General features: G+C 47.3%; 1 protein-coding gene across 5 annotated transcripts in view; it reads right to left on the bottom strand.

Annotated features, from left to right (window-relative positions):
* Nucleotides 1-13,003: 13,003 nt before the first annotated feature.
* Nucleotides 13,004-20,337, bottom strand: part of Dnmt3a (DNA methyltransferase 3 alpha) — a 119,168-nt gene continuing 111,834 nt past the window's right edge. For 4 of the 5 annotated variants that reach the window (XM_027424549.2, XM_035448203.1, XM_027424548.2 and 1 more), the window contains 2 exons: nucleotides 19,639-19,757; nucleotides 13,004-19,009 (listed from right to left, as the gene is read on the bottom strand). In XM_027424549.2, the coding sequence (XP_027280350.1) occupies nucleotides 18,868-19,009; nucleotides 19,639-19,757 (261 nt within the window). In that variant the 3' untranslated portion in view covers nucleotides 13,004-18,867. The remainder of the gene's footprint in view (nucleotides 19,010-19,638; nucleotides 19,758-20,337) is intronic. The other variant, XR_003486954.2, reaches the window with a different exon arrangement.

Here is a 20,337-nt window from a genome sequence, read left to right as displayed (position 1 = left end):
GACGGGGATGGAGCTTGCATGTCAGACTCATGCAGACACTGGGCTCCTCTGAGCCATCTCCATTGTCCTTTGGCAGAGTAGGGGTTCTATTATTTATTTAGTGGGGTTTTTTGTTTGGTTGGTTTTGATTTTTCAAGACAGAGTTTCTCTGTGTTTAACAGCCCTGGGTATCCTGGAACTCACTCCTTAGACCAGGCTTGGCTTCGAACTCACAGAGATCCGCCTGCCTCTGCCTTCCAAGCGCTGGGATCAAAGGCGTGCGCCACCACACTTGACTCTATTTAGATCATTTCTATAGTCCTCATGCTCTTGGAGGTTCCACCGAGTTTTGTGACCAGGTCCTCTGTTCCATGAAGTACATACAGAGCACCTACCACACTGCAGGCACTGGCCAGGAGCAGAGTGGGTAAAACTTAGTATGCAGCTTCTTTCCATCCTGGTTGTAATCACACTGGGTTTTTCTGACCTGAAATCGTTGCTCCATGTCATAAACTATATTGTCACATACTTGCAGGAAAATCATTACTTAATGGCCACAGGCAGCCACTGAGCGAATGCCCTCAGCCATTTGTCTAGTAAACAGCCCTTAAGTGGCTGCTGCTTCAGATCAGAGTGAGGCAGCGTGATGAGTGTTCAGTCTCCGCAGGAGAGAGCGCCAGTCGGTCATTACTGCCTCTGAGGCCTCAGCCCCATACCTGAGAGCTCCAAAAACAAAGTCTGGACACCCAATACCAGAGTCCTCTCAACAACAGCCGCCTGCCAGGGGCCTTGCTAGGGACAGAGCAGTAATTGAAGGTATAGAAACCTGACTTAACCAAGGATTCAGAAGCTGCTGTGGCAATCCCAGTAACTTGGGAGTTCAAGGCTAGCCTCAGTACACAGCAACTTCCCAGGCAACTTGGGCTACAGGACACCCTGTTTAACACTTTTAAAAAAAAAAAAAGAAAAGAAAAGAAAGATTCCTTGTAATAACCCGTTAGGAAGCAAGCTGGATGAAAAGAGCGCATTCATAATGCCAACACAAAGAAGAGCTGTTTAGAAATTCATTAACAAGAATCCTATAAATCCTCTCTAAATGAAAGATGTGCGCATGAGGAACATGAGGGGCTTGAGTAAACAGAAAGATAAATTTTGTACTGAAAGAACTGCAAGTGCAGTAGGGCAAGTGTGCAATCCTAGTATTTTGGAGGCAGGTGGAGGACTTAAGTTCACAGTCATCCTTGCCTACACAGAGAACTGGGGCCAGCAGGGCTGCATGAGAGTCCATCTTAAATAAAGAGTTTGGCAGCTTATATTTTTAATCCCAGAACTCGGGAGACAGAGGCAGGTGGATCTCTTTGGGCTTGTTGGAGTTCAGCATGGTCTACACAGTGAGAACCCTGTTGGTATCTTTGAGAAAACGTTCCCTATATTTTAACCTATATTTTTGCCAGATATGTATTACTGTGGAATATCATTTTAACTGGGCAAAGGTGTATTACATTTGTTTATCCTGTGGAATATTACTGTAACTGTGTAAAGGGGTGCTACTTTTGAATGTTTCATTATGTAACAATGTGTTGCATTTGTTTAATCTTGCCTGCCTACAGCACCTGATTAGTCTAATAAAACCCCATAACTACGCAGAGGAAGGACAGGCAGGGCTGGTGGACAGGGAGAATAAGTAGGAGAGAGAAAAAGAACAAGAGAATGAGGTAGAAAGAGGGGGATGTGCCTGGGGCAAGAAGCCAGGCAGCTGCCAGACAGAAGCAATGAAAGTAAAATATACAAAAGGAAAAAAAAAGTAAAAAGCCAAGGCAAAGGTAGATAAAGAGAAACCAGTTAATTTAAGTTAAAAGAGCTAGCCAGAAACGAGGCTAAGCAAGGCGGAGCATTCATAACTAATAAGTCTCCGTGTCATGATTTGGGAGCTGGTTGGTGACCCAAAAGCAAAAGCCTGGTATTTTCACAGATAGACAAAACCTTCTGTCCTGTCCCCTGCTTCCCACTCCAGGGTTCTCTCTCTGCAGAACATGTGCCAATGTGATCACTTTGTATGTTTTATGTTGTTCTCCCATGAGGCTAAGAAAGCAACACTAAAAGTCACCTGGAAAATAAACAAGTGACAAGAGGCAATAAATCTCTTAACAGGCCATCTTACTGGGTGATAAAAGTATAGTGAAGCTGGGGTAAATGAGGCAACGTGGCCTGAGCTACAAGTAGGCAGAAAAATCACTAACACACATCAGACCAGAAACAGATTGACTGTCTGTGGACATTTCAAATCCTCTCAAAGTGGTGCTAAATCAGTGGGGAAACAGCCTATTCAGTAAACAGTGCCAGAGAGAGATAACCATTCAAAGAGCAATTAAATATGGATCCAAAGCTTTTTCTGTACATCAGAATTAATTGCAGGTGGCTTCAAAATGGAATCTTCACAATGGGACTGTAGAGCTTATGGTGGGGAATGGGGATATGCCTGTGTTAATCGAGTCTTTAAAATGTAAAGCTCCCTTGCAGCAAAGATACAGCCAGACAATAGATAAATTGGGGAAAATATATGCACCAAGATGAGAGTCGAGATCCTTAACTACGACGAAGGATTAGAAATCCATAAAGCACGCAGAGTGAACCCAGTAAGAGACTGCAAAGAGATCGATGTGGGCTAGACTCGTGGGAAGCCCATCTCAACTCTTGACTGTTAAAACACAAATTAAGACGAGAGGAAGGTGTCAAATGATTAACAATGACACCGGGAAGTGCTCTTGAGGGTGAGATTGTTTGTGAAAATGGAAATAGTTGGAGCCTTTAAGGGTGGTGATTTAACCAAAGCCATCAACATTTTAACTGTGGTCAAGCCTGCAATTCTAAGGATTGATTTCTCTGCAACATTTTCTCTATGAGAAAATAAATAAATAAATAAATAAATAAATAAATATTAAAAAAAAATCTAGGATAGAGAGTCACTAGAACTGAGGGAGGCCACCTGGATTGGGCGATTTGAAAAAGCTGGTACCTGCTTGCAAGAGAACAAGGCACTGAGAGCTGGGTGGGTCTTGCTAAGGTTACATGTAGATACATTAGTGAAACTATACATGTTCAGGTTACATATAGACACAGTAGTGTAACTACACATGGACATATATAATGTTTACACAGAGAAAAACATCCATGTGCTTGAAAAATTATGGATGGGTATAATAAAGTGAGTTGGCTCCAGGCAGCAGGCTAGAGCCTAGAGGTGAATGAGACAGCTGCCTTCTTGCACTTTAACCTGAGACTCTGCTTCGGGGATTTCTTTAACCTTTTTATTGTGGTTATTATTATTATTTACTTTAATCTGGTGTGTATCCATTGTATCCCCTAGAACTGAAATTACTGCGTTTGTAAAATGCTCAACTCAGGTATTGGGATCAGGACTCAGGTCCCCTGAAAGAGCACACACAGGTGCCCTTAACCACAGAGTTCTCTCCAGCTCCCCAAACCTTTTTAAAATAAAGATTTTTTTTTATTTTATGCATGAGTATTTTGCCTACATGTATGTGTTTGAAATAAGTTTAGGATCACAAAAAAGAGACCCCTCTTCACCTAAGTGTCTGGACAAGTCAAAAGTTTACTCCTGATCAAGAGGCTGTGTGCTCAGCTGGGAGAGGCAGTGCATGCCTTTAATCCCAGCATTGGGAAGCAGAGGCAGACAGATCTCCGAGTTCGAGGCCAGCCTGGTCTACATAATGAATTCCAGGACAGCCAGGGCTACATAGTGAGACTCTGTCTCACAAAACAAAAGCAAGATGGCATGCTCCAAAGAGCAGTCACAGGTGACTGTGTCCTTTCCCCATTGGTTGAGGTCTGTCATTAAAGTCTTATTGACTGGCTAATCCTAAAAGAATTGATGCACAGGAAATGAAGGAGGAAAGGGGAAGGGGCCACTGCTCAAGCCATCAAATTCCAGAATGTTACAGCCCTTTGTGCAAGCAGAGGTTTTACTGAGGGTAAAACATTTGCATAAAAGTCTCAAAACGTGTTGGGGGGGGTGTAAAAATTTTTGATGCCCTGTCCTAAACACAAGTTTTATAGTACTTGATAGAAGAGACTCCTATTTAATATTTTTTCTTATGTAAGTGTTCTGCATGCAGGCCTGGCACCCCCAAGGAGGCCAAAAGAGGGAGTCAGATCTCCTGGAAGTGAATTTACAGATGTTTTTGAGATGCTATTGTGGTAATTTTAAAAAAAACAAAAAACAAACAAACAAACAAACAAAAAACGTTCTAAAGAGAAGTCAGGTCATGCAATGAAGCTCACATAGGTTTATTTGAAGAGGAGAGAGAAAGGGGTGGGGGGGCAGAGACCGGTCCCTGGGGACAAGAGTGTAGAAGGAGAAAGAGAGAAAAGGGGGAGAAGGGAAAAGGGAGAAAGGAGAGAGAGAGAGAGAGAGAGAGAGAGAGAGAGATGAGAGAGAGGTAGTGGGCAAGACCCACCTTTTTGGGGGGTATAGTTTCGAGACAGGGTTTCTCTGTGACTTTGGAGGCAGGCTGGTCTCTAACTCACAGAGATCCACCTGCCTCTCAAGTACTGGGATTAAAGGTGTGTGGCACTGCCCAGCAAGGGCCACCTTTTAAAAGGGAATTTAGCAAATGTGCACAGGTGGTGCTCTTAGCAGCTACAGCTGAGGGCATATAATCTCTGCGTTCCAGGCCAGCCTGGTCTAGAAAGTAAGTTCCAGCACAGGCAGGACTGTTACACAGAGAAACCCTGTCTTGAAACAAAAGAAAACAAAAAGAAGCGTCAGGCTGGAGAGGTGGAGACTCAACAGGAGAAGGTGCTTGTTTCCACATCTGATGACCCAAGTTTGATCTCCAGGACCCACATAATGGGAAGAGAACTGACTCCTGTAAGGTGTCCTCTCGCCTCTACCCATGTATCATGGACTTGAGCTCACTCTGGAGCACACATACACACACAGTGTGCATGTTAGCATACAAATAGTTACACAGATGCAATAAAGTAATAAAAACTAAAAACAAAACATATGGGCTGGGATGTGGTTCCTTGGGTCCACCTAACATTCACAAAGCCCTGGTTTCTACGGGCACATAAACAGAGTAGTGGTTCAGGTCTATAACCCCACTCTCAGGAGGCAGAAGCTGGAGAATCAGGAATTCAAGGTCATTCTCAGATTATTTCAGATTATATAATAACTTGGAGATCCTATCTCACTAAGCAAAAACAAAAGTAAACTATAAAACAATAAAAAGTAAGCATTACATTAATAAAATAATTGGGTGTTTTGTTTCGTTTTGGAGACATGGTTTCTCTGTGTAGCCTTGTCTGTCCTTGAGGTATTAATTTTTAAAGTAAAAATTGAAAACTTAATGATTAAGATGAAAATGTAAACTCACTGAAGCCCGAGTGAAATGTGAGGTGGTTTCTTCTCAGCTGGTCAGTGTCTTCAGCTGTGTGTTGTCGTCCCCACCCATCCCCACCTCCCAGGCTTCCAGTGCTCACCCTGGCTGCAGAGGCCACAGAAGCTGCTGACACTCTGGCCATCATCACCAGCAGGAAGCCCAGCCTGTCCCCTAGGCCAGCAGCTACACAGAGCACCACCCTGTTCTGCAGGTCCCTTCCTGCCCTTGCCACGTGGATTTGCAGAGAGAGGCAGCCAGAGGCCCTATCCTTAACTGGTGTGTGTGTCCCAGGAGGCCCTGGAGGAGGGTGACAGCCATGACAGCTCCTTCAGTTGCTCAGGGCTGCCTGTCATTCTGCCAATCAGATCCCAGGTGTGACACTGTGTGGGAACGGGTGGGGACTGCCGTGTTCTTCCCTCCAGAAGTAAATGCTGAGAGGCAGGCAGGAACTTTTAGTGAAGGCAAAGCCTGAGCTGGAAAAAACAGGGGCACTCTGCTATCAGGTGAAAAATGCAGAATCCAAAACAGGTAAAGGCCCTAAGTGCATGCCCAGCAACCCCCACTTCCGGGCATTTTACCCTAAAGCAAGCACTCACTCCCAGGAATATGTGCGGCCTGAGCATGTGCACTTAGAAGCCTGGCTGGAGCCTAGAAACTGGAATGGTTAACTAATGTTAGACAGCTGAGGGACAGGCCATGGCTGTAGTCTAACCTGATGAATGCTCTAAGAAGTAGCGGGAGTTGACTAGGCTCCTGCAGAAAGCTGCCAGCTCCCTCCTAAGATTTAGAATGCGCACATGCGTGAGTGCATATGTGTTCATGTGGGCACTGGCATTTGACACCCTGAGCCATCTCAGGCCTTGCTTTTTCTCTTAATAGAAAAAGGTGCTTATGGGCTAGGACCTGGGGTTTTGTTGTTTTTGTTGTTTTGTCTTGGGGGGATTTTTGTGACAAGGTCTTCATGTCACCCAGCATGGTCTCAAACTAGATATGTAATAACCAAGACTGGGCTTAAACTACTAATCCTCAGGTCTCCACCTCCTGCATGCCTCTCTGAAGTACCCACAATGGAGATATTTGCATAAAAGCTACCACATCCAGGATACAGACAGTAGCCTCAGCCCATTCCCCTCAGATTTCTCCAATCCCATGCATGGATCTGCATGATTCTACATTTCTCATGGTAGAATTTCTTTAGTTTCTGTTACATTTACTTATCATGTGTTTGTGTGCACACGGGCACATGGATGCATACATGCCTCTGCGGACATGTGGGAGTCAGAGGACAAATTGCAGGATTCAGTTCTCTTTCCACCAGGTAGCTTCTGGCAATTGAACTCAGGTCACCAGGCTTGGCAGCAAGTGCCTTTACCCATGGAGCCATTTCACGGGGCCTAAGAAACTGTCTTTTAATGAACACAGTTGTATGTAGAGGGAAATAGTGGGCCTGAGAGATAGGACTTTAAGAGTTCCCTTTTCAGGGGCTGGAAAGATGGCCCAGAAGTTAAGAGCACTGGCTGCTCTTCCAAAGGATCTGGGTTCAATTCCCAGCACCCACTTGGCAGCTCATGACTGTCTGTAACTCCAATTCCAGCCAATCTGACACCCTCATACAGACATATGCAGGCAAAACCCCAAAGTACAATAAATAAATCTGAAAAAAAAAAAGAGCCCCTTTCTCTTCTCCCGTGTCTCATGGCTTCTTTCTGTGGGAGTTATCATGGGGTTTGTTAGTTGGGAGTGGGGGTGTTGAAATGGCGTAATATAGCCCAGGCTACAACTCACCAGAAAGCCTAGGTGGAAGGCTCCTATTGTGGCCAAGCCAAATCCCCCTTAGAAGAAAAACCCAGCTACCACTTCGAAAGCAAGGTGTCTGCATTTCAACACACACACACACACACACACACCTTTGTCACAGTTCACTGGGCCGGGGTGACCCTGTGGTCCACTCTGAGCAGCCACTGGCCAGAGGTCACAGGAACCTGGTGAGGAGCCAGAGATGGCAAGCCAGGTGGGCCCAACAGGTGTTACAAGTTGGACCTGAGACTGGTAAGTCAGAGGAAAAATGAGGGAGTGTAGGTAGGGGTGGGACTTAGCCCAGAAGGGCATAGGGCTGCAGCCTGGAACCTTCTCTCTGGCTGCCTGCACTGGCTTCTGTGGTGGGACTCCATGCAATTCTATGGGTAGCCCAAATCCCTACAATGTCGGCCACTAAGCCAGGCACACATGAAGTCTGCAGAGAAGATACGAGGCAAGCCATCCAAATATAAAGGCCTGCCTGCCTTCTATGGCTGGGGTTCCTTCCTCTGCCCAAGACTGACTGGGCAGCCAGGACCTGGAGGAAGAGAGAGGAACCAGGGCTGAAGTCTAGCACTGGGAGAAACAATGGCTTGATACTAATACTAGAAGGTAGTGCCCATTTTTCAGAATACAACACATTTTACACCCCGACAACCTGGGGGAGAGTCTTCATTGTGCCCATTTCATAGATGGGGAAACCTAGACAGGCTTTGAACTGGTCTGATTTCTTCTGCTTAGTTTCACTGAATTCCCACCCACTCCTGGATCCCTGATCCTCAAGTCTGCTCTCTACACTGGGCCAATCTACAGAGCAGTGAGAGCAATATTGAGGTGGCACCTGGGTGCTGCCCTGGGCAGCCAACCACTAGAGCTCTCCACACCTGCAGCCTTGGCCTTCTGCCAACCACACTGTCACATGGCCTGGGCATGGAGGCACTGTCTCACCAAGCAGTCACTAAGAGTCTTGGGCCCTGCGACCCTGGGTGGCTTCTAACTGCATCCAACTGCGGCCGGGTGCCTGGGTCTCCAGGTGACATGGACTGCCCAGAGTGAAGATGTGCCCTGGGTGTGCATGCAGGACTCTTCCAAGAAGGAAATGGTATCCCTGTGACCCAGAAGTCTGGGCAGGCTGCCTGTGGGGGGACAGCGGGGAAACCCACCCAGGATGACACAGACTTGTGCGGGGACAGCCCTCTGAGAACCTGCTGCAGTAAGCCAAATAATATCATAGTCAAAGGCAAAATGTCACGCTATGGTGTGTTGTTTTGTTCTTTTGGCTTTTTTTTTGGGGGGGGAGCTGGGGCCCACCACCCAGCTCCCAAATAAATCACACACAGAGGCTTATTCTTCGTTATGAGTGCCCAGCCTTAGCTTGGCTTGTTTCTTGCCAGCTTTTCTTAATTTAAATCATCCTGTCTACCTTTTTTCTCTGGGCTTTTACTTTTCTCTTCTGTAAATCTTACTTTATTCCATGGGTAGCTGGGTGGCTGGGTGGCTGGGTGGCTGGGTGGCTGAGGGGCTGAGGGGCTGAGGGGCTGAGGGGCTGAGGGGCTGAGAGGCTGAAAGACTGAGAGGCTGGGTAAGTGGCTGACCCCTGAGGTCCTCGTCTCCTTGTTCTCTTCTGCTCACCTTCCTCGGTTCTTCTTCTATTTATCCTCTCTGCCTGTAAGCCCCACCTATCCTTGCTCCTGCCTCGCTATTGATTCTTTATTAGAACCATCAGGTGTTTGAGACAGGCAAAGAATCACAGCTTCACAGAGTTAAACAAATGCAGCATAAACAAAAGTCACACACCTTAAAATATTCTATTACATGGTGATTATTTTTTGAAGCCCTGTCTTTGATGGAGTGGTACCCGGGGCAAGTTTACCAACCATCTTGTTGACCCCACATCTAGCTTTTATAGGTGGATTCTGAGGATTAAATTCAGGTTGCCTGGCAACCTGCTAACCAGTGTTTCTCAACCTGTGGGCAGCAAACCCTTTGGGGTCTAAGGATCCTTTCACAGGGGTTTCAGTTATTTACTTTGTGATTCTTGACAGTAGCAAAATTGCAATTATGAAGTAACAACAAAAATTGTTTTTGTGGTTGGGGATCACCTCAATATGAGGAACAGTATTAGGAAGGTTGAGAGCCACTGTAATAAGCCATCTCACTGACCCAAGCATCGGTTTCTTTTCTTTCTGTCTGTTTTTTAGATAAACGTCTCCTTATGGAGTCTTGGCTGTCCTAGAACTAACTGGCTATGTAGACCAGGCTGGCCTCAAACTTACTTAAAGAGATTCTCCTGCCTCTGTGTTCCAAGTGCTGGAATTAAAGGTGGGCCAGCACCATCACAGCTCGTCAAGCATCAGCTTCTAAGGGGCCAGAGACGGAGAGAGAGCAAGTCAGGAGGGACCCAAAGTTCTGGGGGAAGGACATTTTGTTTTTCAGACTGCATCAAATGTAGCCCAGGCTGCCCTTGAACTTACCACCCTGGTAAACTACAAGAGACCCTCTCTCAAAGAAGAAAACAAAACAAATATGAAGTGGGGGTGCTGGAGAGATGGCTCAGCAGTGTAGTGTGTGCTGCCCTTGCAGAGGGACCAGGTTAGGGGTTCAGCACCCATACGGTAGCTCACGGCCACCTGTCTTCTCAGTGCTAGAGGATTTAATGGCCTCTTCTCTGACCTCTCTGGGCACCTGCATGTGCATGATGAACATAAACTCACACTGGCACACAGCATACCAATTCATTAGCCAATTAAATAAATCTTTTTAAAAAGTGTTTAAGAGCACTTGTGGCTCTTCTAGAGTTTCCCAGCACCCATAGGAGGGCAGCTTACAACTGCATGTAACTCCAGCTCCAGACAATCCGATGCCTCTTTTGGCTTCCAACGGCATCATCCTCAAGTACATGGTATACTCATGAATAAAAGTAATTTTTTAAAATGTTATTTTAGGGGGCTGGAGAGATGGCTCAGAGGTTAAGAGCACTGACTGCTCTTCCAGAGGTCCTGAGTTCAATTCCCAGCAACCACATGGTGGCTCACAACCATCCCCTATGAGATCTGGTGCCCTCTTCTGGTGTGCAGATATACATGGAAGCAGAATGTTTGATACATAATAAATAAATAAAATCTTTAAAAAAATGTTATTTTAGCTACTATCCTACAGTTGCCTCCACCACATTGACTTTCCTCCCAGCCCAGTTGCTTCAGTCCAGAGCGGGGCAGGGCCACTGAGGGAAACAGTTTATCCTGTCGCTATGCCCTGAAGCCAAGGCAAATGGACCCTTGCAGGTGATGCCTGGTGATGTGTGTGCTCCCATCTGCACACATCCCTGCAGGCCCCCGTCCGACACACACACACACACACACACACACACACACACACACACACACACACACACACACGCCCAGAGATTACAGCAGAGCCCACACCAGCTCTGCCGTGTGCACTCAGCCCCCCTCCTGGCCAACTATGGCAGCCCCTTGTCCCACCTCCTCTGTTCTGAGACCCACCAGTCAGCCTAGCAGAACCTTAAGTTCAGCCTAGGTAGCAGAGTGTATGCACCATACATCACCTAGGTATGGGGGTACCACTCAACTCTGTAGCTTGTTTCACAAATATCTTGCTTGATTCTGTCAGCCCTGGCTCTGCCCCTCCGTCCCTGTTCCTCCAAATCCTTTATTATCAAGCGACACCAGTAGCTTCACCAATAGGTTTGGGTTTTTTTGTTGTTTGTTTTGGTTTTGGCTTTTTCTTTTTTTTCTTTGGTTGGTTTTCCAGACAGGGTTTCTCTGTGTAGCGCTGGCTGTCCTGGAACTCACTCTGTAGAGCAGACTGGCCTTAAACTCACAGAGATCCTATCCATAGACTTTTTACTAAGCAAATGGCAGGCAGCTCCTTGCCTTGAGTAAGCTCTCCCAATCCTGGCTTGGATGGCACTTAGGTATTTAGGAATGGCTTTCAGAACCAAGGTTGTCTACATGTCTCTCCCCCACCTCCCCTTGTCTTCCCCTCTCCTGAGCCTTGGAGCCAGTCTTGGCTGTGCTGTCTCTGCCTGAATTCTACAAACTGATTTTTACATCTTCTTCAAAGATGATTTGCTAGCCCCCACTCCACTTCTCCTTAGTGTCCAGCTTCTCAAAAATAATAGTAGTCTTGGGCTAGGGAGATGTCTCAGTGGGTAAGCCTGCTTGCTATATAAGTGTAAGGACCTGAACTCAATCCCAAGAACCTGTGTAAAAAGTCAGGTGTGGCTGCACACCTGTAATCCCAGCACTTGGAATGGGTACACTGGGGGTTAGTGGGCAGATTTAGGTCAAGTTGCGTTTATCACACCCAAGGTTGTGCTGACTTCCAATCATGCAATGTGATGTGCACACGTGCAAACACACACACACACACACACACTTCCCCACTGGGATTAATATGTATGCCACAGGGTCCGTGAGGTTTGTCTTCTCTGTATAGCTTGTAGCAGCACAGTGGAGAGCCTCTGAGGAGTGGCTTCCATATGAAGGGAATGTGAACTCTCTCTCTTCTGCCTGAGTCTGTCGCACAGTATGAGGTCCCTGGTCCTGGACGAAGCCTCCAGAGCACTGAGCTAAATTACCTTCTTCCTTTCTAGGTTGCTCAGCCCTGGGGATCCTGTGACACTGGAGAGAACAGGCTGGAACAGGGTCCTGAACTACTCACTAACGACCCAATTTGTTTCTTGCCAGACAGAAACTCAGAGCTGAAACCTACAGCCTGTCTCTGACCTCTTCGGAGGAATTAGGCACCAACCAAAACGTCCACAGTAACTTTCTCCAATTGGTCTCATTTCTAGGATTCTGTTTCAAGGAGGAAAAAAAAATACAAAAAGGGGGAAGCCAAAACATAAAGATGTTTATTGAAGCTCTATTTATAGCGAAAATAAAATATATATAAACAAACATTCAACAAGAAAATGCCATGCAGCCATTTGAAAGTAAGATTCCACATCAACATTGAAAAACATCAAGAAAAAAGTAGAGTAAAAGCCAAATATACATTTACAACCTTGTCAAAGGAAAAAAAAAAAAAAAAAAAAAAAAAACAAGCAAGAAAAAGTGCCCATGAGAAAACCTGTTCAGCAGGACTTTTCCCATTTGCTCAAGTGCTCCACACAGCATCTCTGCCATTATAACCAAACACCTGATGGAAGGAACGGTCTGAACAACCCTTAGGAGTGGATACCTGGGTCGACCCAGCCTGCAGTCCATTCCTGGGGATATGTAGGACTTGCATTCAGAGTGCCCCTCTTGGTAGGTAGGACAGGGACACCATGGGCAACTCCGCAGGCCATAAGGCCCTGCCAGGCAGCCTGTAAGCGGCCTAGCAATAGCCCTGTTGACCATTTGTCCCGGCCCTTGGGCCACCTGTCAAGTGTTTGCAAATATTTCTTTATTACCAAGTTCTTCCAGGATTCCCCAAGCCCTAGTTCCAGCTATCTACTTCCCAGGCTTCTTCCCTTTGGACCCTGGAGTAGGTAAATCCCCACTGGGTCCTACTGACACCTGACCAGGATGCTGGTCTGTTTCCTACTCTGGTCTCAAGACATCTGTTGTTTCCTGAAGTCAACCTGCCTTTCTAGACACCCTCATCTTGGCCTAACTCATTTTTGAACTTGAGCCAAACTCCCTCCATCCTTGGGTCCTAGCCCCGAGTTACCACCCACAGGGGCAATATTTTAGAAATCTACCCCCCCACACATTATCGGTACCCATGTGGGTACTTCAGCCCTCTGGGGGACTGTGAGCTGTCACATCAGGGGAAAGGAGACGCAGGACAAAAGGACATTTTGATGGTGCTTTTTTTTTTTCCATTTTTCTTTTTGCACAAAACAGTCCATTTATTCAAGTGTTCTCCAGCACAAGTACATCAGAAAGGAGCTTTATTATATTCTTCTGGGCACAAAAAAAAATGTGATGAAAGCGGAACTGACAGACTTTCTACATCTGCTGTACGTATTGACCTTTTTAATTATTTCATCAACAGCTATGTCACAAGCATCACGTACACAGAGATACAACGGGACGCCGGATGGTACTGCAGGCTTCGTGAAGCCCCCACACCCTTCCTGGCTGTCCCAGAACCAGACTGTGAAATGTACATTATTATTGTCAATAAATAGAGGAAGCAACCCTAACAAAAATACAGTGTAGAAGGATGCTGGGACCAGGAAAAAACAAACGACAATAAAAAAAAAAAAATAGGCAAAGAGAGGAAGAGGAACCAAAAAGAAAGAGGGCCAAGGGAGGAAGAATCTGGAAGGTCCTGCATTTAGCTGCGTGGAATGTGGAGTAAAAGCCACCGGGGTCAAAGTGAAATCGCCTGTAACAGTAAACGTTATTACCAAATCAGCTACGGAGTTTACTTTGCAGTATGAATACATGACTTCCCACGAGAAAGCACCCGCTACTTCGATGCCTCAGCTAAAACACGTGAAATCGCTCACTTAGTTTTCAAGTACAAAGTTAAAATGCCTTTTTAATAATAATATATCAGAGTAAAATAATAGTCTCTTTTAAACTCCACTACAAGAAAACAAAACAAAACATCATTGTCCAGACAGCAGACTTAATTTAACAATATATATTTTTAATAAAATGTGTTTAGCACCTTGTTGAGTCACCTCCTCCCCTCTGCATATTCTAAGGAATTTCAGCTTTTGTTGTTGTTGTTTCTATAGAATTCTAGGGCTGGGCAATCAAATTAGTCTGTAAAATGGGACTAGGTGAGACTTTAGCCACTGCTCATGTCCTCAGGCTCAGGTGCCGGGCAAGGTTTAGGAGGAACACTCTATGGGCCCACAAATAGAGCTCATTCCAAAAGGGGAGCCAGTTCCTGCAGTTTCTGGGGTCCCCTAGAGAAGCTGCCAAGTCCCCAGCAGCTAAGGGCCTTCCACGTTTCTCCCTCTGGGCCCGCTTCTTGATCTCAATGATAAAACTCCAGTGCCTGGGGCTGGAGACTTGTCTCCAAGCAAACACCACCCCCCCCCCAACACTGGGTCTTGGAACCCTTCATACAAGAACCTTATTTCCCAAAGACCTCAGCTTTCTTACCACAAACATGCACGAGCTCACAATGACCCTCAGCAGCCCTTTCCTTAGGGTCCCCAACCCAGCACTGCTTGTTCCTTTGTGTGACACTGGATGGGAGAGGGTCAAAAGGGTCATCTTAACTCAACCTCATCACTCAGCAACACCTTTGCCATCATAGCAGGGTGGGTGAGAGGCTTCAGCTGTTCCTTGCCAAGTGGGACAACCCAGTGCCACCACCTCATCACAAGCATTTCGAGCAGTCAAGTGCTAGACTCAGACCTAAACACGGGCCTGCTTGGAAACTCAGCTGGGCTGGTCACGTGGCCCTGGGCCATAGCCAGGGCTCCTACAGTGACAGTTCCTGAAGACCCTGTAGTGCCATAAAAAGCTTTGCATGCATCTGAACAGGGCTGGGGATTCACTTCTACTCTCTGGACATACGGTGTAGTAAGAAATATAGAAACCAACAATCTGCAGTTTTCCTGTACGCACATTCTTTCAAAGTGGCTCGGCTTAACTCCCCCCAACTCCTAAACCAGATGCTTTACCCTGGACACAGCACGTGGCGACCACAACAGAGCATCCCTGGAGCAGAGACGCTGTCGGGGCTGGTACTCCCTTTCAGCATTGGCCTGCCTTGCTACATGAATCCACACGCCATTTACCAAAAGCCACAGGGATCTTTACTTGCAATCTCTCTACCTGCTGCCAAAGTGAAGAGGTCCAGGAGGCTCTTTTGGGGATTTTTGCTTTCTTACAGGGCATCTGACAGCAGAGAAACAGCCTACTGCAGGCTCCCAGGCTTACTGGGTCCTACGGGGAGGAATTAGCACCAGCTTGGGACCCCGCTGGCATGTGTGCCTCCCCAGGAGGCCTTGGTTTCGTGACCCTGGCGCTAGCACCGGCTACCTCCCCTGGGCAAGGGCCACAGATCTTTGGCACGAGGCTTCACATGGCACCTGCAGAAGGGAGGCTGTCACTCAGTCCCTAGCACCTTAGTTTCCAGGGGAAACAAGCCTTTTCTTTGGAAAGGAAACCCCACAAGGAACCCCCTTTGGGGATCCTCCCAGGACCTGACTCTAGCCTCAGCACCTTCTACAGTGTGGGGTGCACTAGACAAACTTCCCACAACCCCACCTCAACTACCCCAGCATCCTAGCAGCTCTCCTTTGGAGGTTAACTCCAGAAACCCCACTTAAGATAGAGGTGGAGGAAGGGAATCACAGTTTTGCCAAGCTGGCACATTCCCAAAGACCCTAAAAAGAGAGAAGGGGGTGGTCGATGGCTGACGTGACTGGTGCCTACATACTAGAGTAAGAGCAAGCCCACACACGGGGCTGGAAGGAAAGCTGGTGAAAATCACCAGATGCCCCATGAGGAATCCATTCTAGGGAACTTGTCAGGCCAGTATCAGTCAACCTGGAAGCCTCTACTCTGTTCTTTGGGAATGCCACATCCTTCCTTAGCCCTCACACTAAGCTCAGGGACTGGGGAGCACCAGGCCCAGCTAAGGTGTTGCTGGGCTACTGGGAAAGGCTATCTTCTTCACATGAGCAGTAGGCATCAGTGGAAGGCAAAGGCCCTTGAAGACAGTCCTGATAGTAAGAGCTGGGAAGACCTTGGCATTGGCTAGAGGGGGAGGGAGCACCCTGGACTGCCTAAGGCAGCCCTCCTCCCCCCCAGTCCTCCTGCACGGTGCTGGTGGACTCCAGGTCAGAATGGAGCCCTGCTGGAGCAAGGAAGGACATCACATTTAACACAGGGACTCCAAGGGGGCAAGCATCCCCATCTCGGATGCTCCAGCCCCACAGCCACAGCAGGGAGAACTAGCAGGAATCTTAAAAATCTATCCAGAGAAAATGAGCAGAGGTGGGCAGGACTACACAGCCCAAGAGGTGTAACGAGCCACCGGCTGGGCTTACTCCTGAGCAGTGAGCAAGGAAGCCAAAGCCTTTGTTTGGTTTTATCACTAATTACTAATTTACTTTACTCCAAAGGTGAAGTTCCCAGTCCCATTTTAATTTTTTTTTTTCTTTTCCCAATGGAAGCCCAGTGGCCAAGACAGATTTCAATTTTATTTTGGTTGGGGAGAATAGGTAGGGGGAGTTAAAGGCTGACTTGACTGGTGCCTAGAGTTGCAGGTCAGTAACCACAGGCTAACAGAAGGAATCTTTGACATCACCAGGAGCAAAAGGGATAGAACACAGACCTGCTAGAGGAAGCACCTGCTTGGATCAAACCTCCTCTTCCTGACTTCAGCACCTAGCAACTTCGGGATCGAGTCTACCTGTCATCAGGGCAACAGAGGTGTAAGAGCTGAACGGGCCAACTCCAGTGTCCTGATCCTAGGGAGAAGTGTGCCGGGAGCTCCCTGGTGTGCATCCAGACAGAAACAGGTTCCTGTGCATGTGTTAGACTGACTGACTGGTGTGGGGCTGTCTGTGGGAGGGACCCAGGCTCAACACAGAGCCCATTCCCTCCAACCCCCACTGTGTATACTTCTTATACATGACCCTATCTATGTATTTATATAGGGCCTATCATAGGCCCCATCTTTCTAGGGATGCGGTCTTGGGACCATGTGCTTGACAGCACACCTCCCAGCCCCTGCTGGTCCCAGGAGGTGCCGTCCCCCCTCCCATTATAAAATATATATCTCTATATGCCACATATCTACACTCCATCCATCCAGGCAAGCTCTGCCCATTGGGCGCTCACCCTGGGGCCAACACCACCTTCCCTTCCCACTGCCAACACCAGGCTACCTACCCTGGGTAGGAAATGGAACAAAGTGCGAGCACACAGGCCCCAGGTGACACTGACTCAAGGTGAGAGCGCAGCTAGCAGACCAAACACTAGAAAAGAAACACACGCCATTCCAACCACACACACGAGGAGAGAGGCTGCCCTGGCCTCCCTCCGGCCCTGACACACCGGACTCACGAGGAGGGGAAGAAGAAGAGAGAAGAGCAACTGGCCCGGAGGGTGGGCCTCAGAACTCCCTGGCCGCCTAGCGTGTTGCTGTACTGCCCAGTGGCCCACCTGGCCCGAGGGGTGGGAGCCAGGGCACCAGAGCCACTGATCCTTAAAAGCACCGGCCACCCCCACCCCCCTGCACCTTGGTTTGAAACCTAAAGGGAAGGGTGTTGGGTTTTTGTTTTCTCAAAGAAAATCTCAAAACAAACAATTATAACCAGAACCGTAAGAATAATTATAATAAAGGTGTCATCAGCCTTCCAAGTATGAAACTGCAGTCTGTAGAGATGACCAAAAACATCACATTCCAGGACCAGAGCTGCCTTGTGCAGAGGGGATGATGGGGGGGCCTCATAAAAGAACACACAAAAGGCAACTTAGACAGAAAGCACCAGTACATTTTGTATGTTTTTTTATTTGCTCTAGGTGGGGTTAATGGCAGATCACTTTCCCTCACTCTGGATTCTTTCTGATCCCACGAGGAGCCTTCAATGTGGCTGACAAATTCAAAATCAGGGGAAAGTTTTCTCATGCCATCTCACCAAGGCAGTCATTTTAGATTATATTCAAAGGTAATTATTGCACGAGTCTGGATAAAGTCCACACTCAGCTTCCCCAGGTCCGAACGCCTCAGCTTGACCCCCTTTTGGACAGGGAGAAGCTGGGCATGGGGCGGGGGATATGGTTCCTCCTTGGGTTTGTTAAAAACCAAGAGGGAAACTGGCCCCTCTCCCTCAGATGGTGAGCCCTCGAGCTGCCTCCCTCCCCCAGGCCTGGCGGAAACCCTTTGCACAGAAGGCCAGGCGGAAGCTGATGTTTTTACTCATCTCGCTGTTGGAAGCACCATTATGAAGTCGGGTTGTACAGTAGTTAACAGTACCTTTATATATATATCTCATAGCTATCATATATATATAAACTGTAAACAAGAGGTAACAGCGGCTTCTAGAAACTGGTTTTCTTCAAGGTTTCCTATATGGTAGGCACCTGAAATACTGTAGAAAAGGTCGGTCTGGTGTGGTGTTCTCAGCGCCCTGCTGCTAGTTGGGTTCTGTTTTGCATGACCAGGAATGGTGCTGTTGAGACTGCTCAGGGCTGGGAGGGGCTCTGCCTCCCGAGGGTCTCTACTCTGTTCTTGTTTGTGCTCCTATCTGATCAGGCTAGAGACAACCAAAGAGAAATATAGAATAAAAAACAAAAAAAAATATATAAATTTTTATAGAATTTTCCCTCTCTCCCTTTCCTGTCCAAGGTATTACTACTTTCTGTTGTTACTGATTTTGCTGCTATAACCCTCTTGTTTGTCAGTCACAGCAAGAAACAAAAACCCAAACAAACAGAAAACCCCTCTGAAAAAGAGTAGAAAACAAAAGGTTCACCTCCTAGGAAGAGGAGGGGAAGAAGGGGAGGGGCCTATTTTGCTTTTTAAATAGGACTGAAGATTAACATTGAAAACTCAGGAGATGATGTCCAACCCTTTTGCAAGGCCACGCCCTCCGGCATTTCCTCCTCTGTGGTTTGTTTTAAATTCCTTTTCTCTTCTGGGTGCTGATACTTCTCTCCGTCCTCTCGTTCTTGGTGTTTTATTATGTTTTGTGTTTTGTTTGTTTGTTTAACTTTGTTATCATCATTACTTCAGTTTGCCCCCATGTCCCTTACACACAAGCAAAATATTCCTTCAGCGGAGCGAAGAGGTGGCGGATGACTGGCACGCTCCACGATCGGCCCAGCAGTCTCTGCCTCGCCAAGCGGCTCATGTTTGAGACGTCTGTGTAGTGGACAGGGAAGCCAAACACCCTGTGGGAGAAAGACAGAAAGAGCTGAGTGAGTGTGAGGGCCAGGGCAGAAGAAAAGTTAGCTCACTCTGCATTCCTGCCCTCTCCTTTATGGCCAGTTCAGTCACGTGCCAGGCACTCTGTGGATTTAAAGACAGGTAATGTAATCTGTGAGGTTCACATTCACCAGAAACAAAAACTCCGTTCCGTATCTCTGAAATGCCTCTTGGACATGCTCTACAGATGTCCTCTGCAAATGAGAGGTGAGGGCTGCACATAGCCTGAGTCGGAATACACTCAAGATTCATCCCTAAATACCCCTTTCTGTGAAGAGAGGGGCCCCCAGAGTGGGACTCTGACTTGGAGAGTTCCAGGGATCCCTGTTTCTAAGGGTGTCTGTGTGAACAGCCTTTTTGTTGGACTAAATCCAACTCAGACCCAAGGAGGAGCCCACCCAGCGGTGAGTCATCTAGTGTGGTCCATGGGCATCTACAAAATACCCACAATGCAAGTCCAGAAGGCCATGTGGACTGTGTTGTGTTTGTTAAAATTTACTTACAAGGAATTGGGGGAAATGAGAATGTGGCGGCCAAGGCAGAGCCTTCCTTCAAACCCAGCCCTGGCCAGACACAAGCACCCCAACACTGCTACCTTTCCATTTCAGTGCACCAGAGGATGTCCTCCTTCTCGTTCATGAAGACGGGGAAATGCTGGTCTTTGCCTTGCTTTATGGAATTTGACCTGGTGGTGATGGTCCTTACTTTGCTGAACTAGAAGACGAAGAGGAAGAGGAATGAACGGGCATCACTTGCTGATGGCTGGTCCAGTCCATTCAGGCCACTGGGTATAAGCCTCCTTCCTGGTCCTTGTTTTCCTTCCCACTCTGAGGTCACTCAGGCATTCCTGGTCTAATCAGGCTAATCAGGCTGGAGAGGCAGTAGCTGTGGCTACCTCACTTCTCAAGACTCCAAAGCACTGACACTTTCAGGGGTGAGCAACTTGCAGGCAGAAGGCTGTCAATGACTTAGCAACCCAAAGGCACACTGTGGGGATCAGTCCAGAATGCTAGACTGTACAGGCAGAGCTACCATCTGAACACACAGGGGAGACTTCTCCAGGGAGAAGTGACATTAGAAGAGACTGCTCTCCGTGCTACAAGCTTTTAGGTCCCAGCAAAACACCAAAAGACAGAAATTGTTCTTTCCGTTTTAAGCAAAGAACAATTTTACTAGAGCTTAAAAGAAAAACTCCAGAAAAGGCAAGCTGTGAATTTTAGCAGTTACCTGGAGGGGGAATGGAGAAGGGAAAATGCAAGCTTGTGGATCAGACACATTGCGGACAAGCAACCAC

The sequence above is a fragment of the Cricetulus griseus genome, chromosome 7, assembly GCF_003668045.3.
Source record: "Cricetulus griseus strain 17A/GY chromosome 7, alternate assembly CriGri-PICRH-1.0, whole genome shotgun sequence".
In the NCBI taxonomy this organism is placed as follows: domain Eukaryota; kingdom Metazoa; phylum Chordata; class Mammalia; order Rodentia; family Cricetidae; genus Cricetulus; species Cricetulus griseus.
The sequence above is the reverse complement of the archived record's forward strand: the minus strand, read 5'-3'. Positions and strand labels throughout refer to the sequence as shown.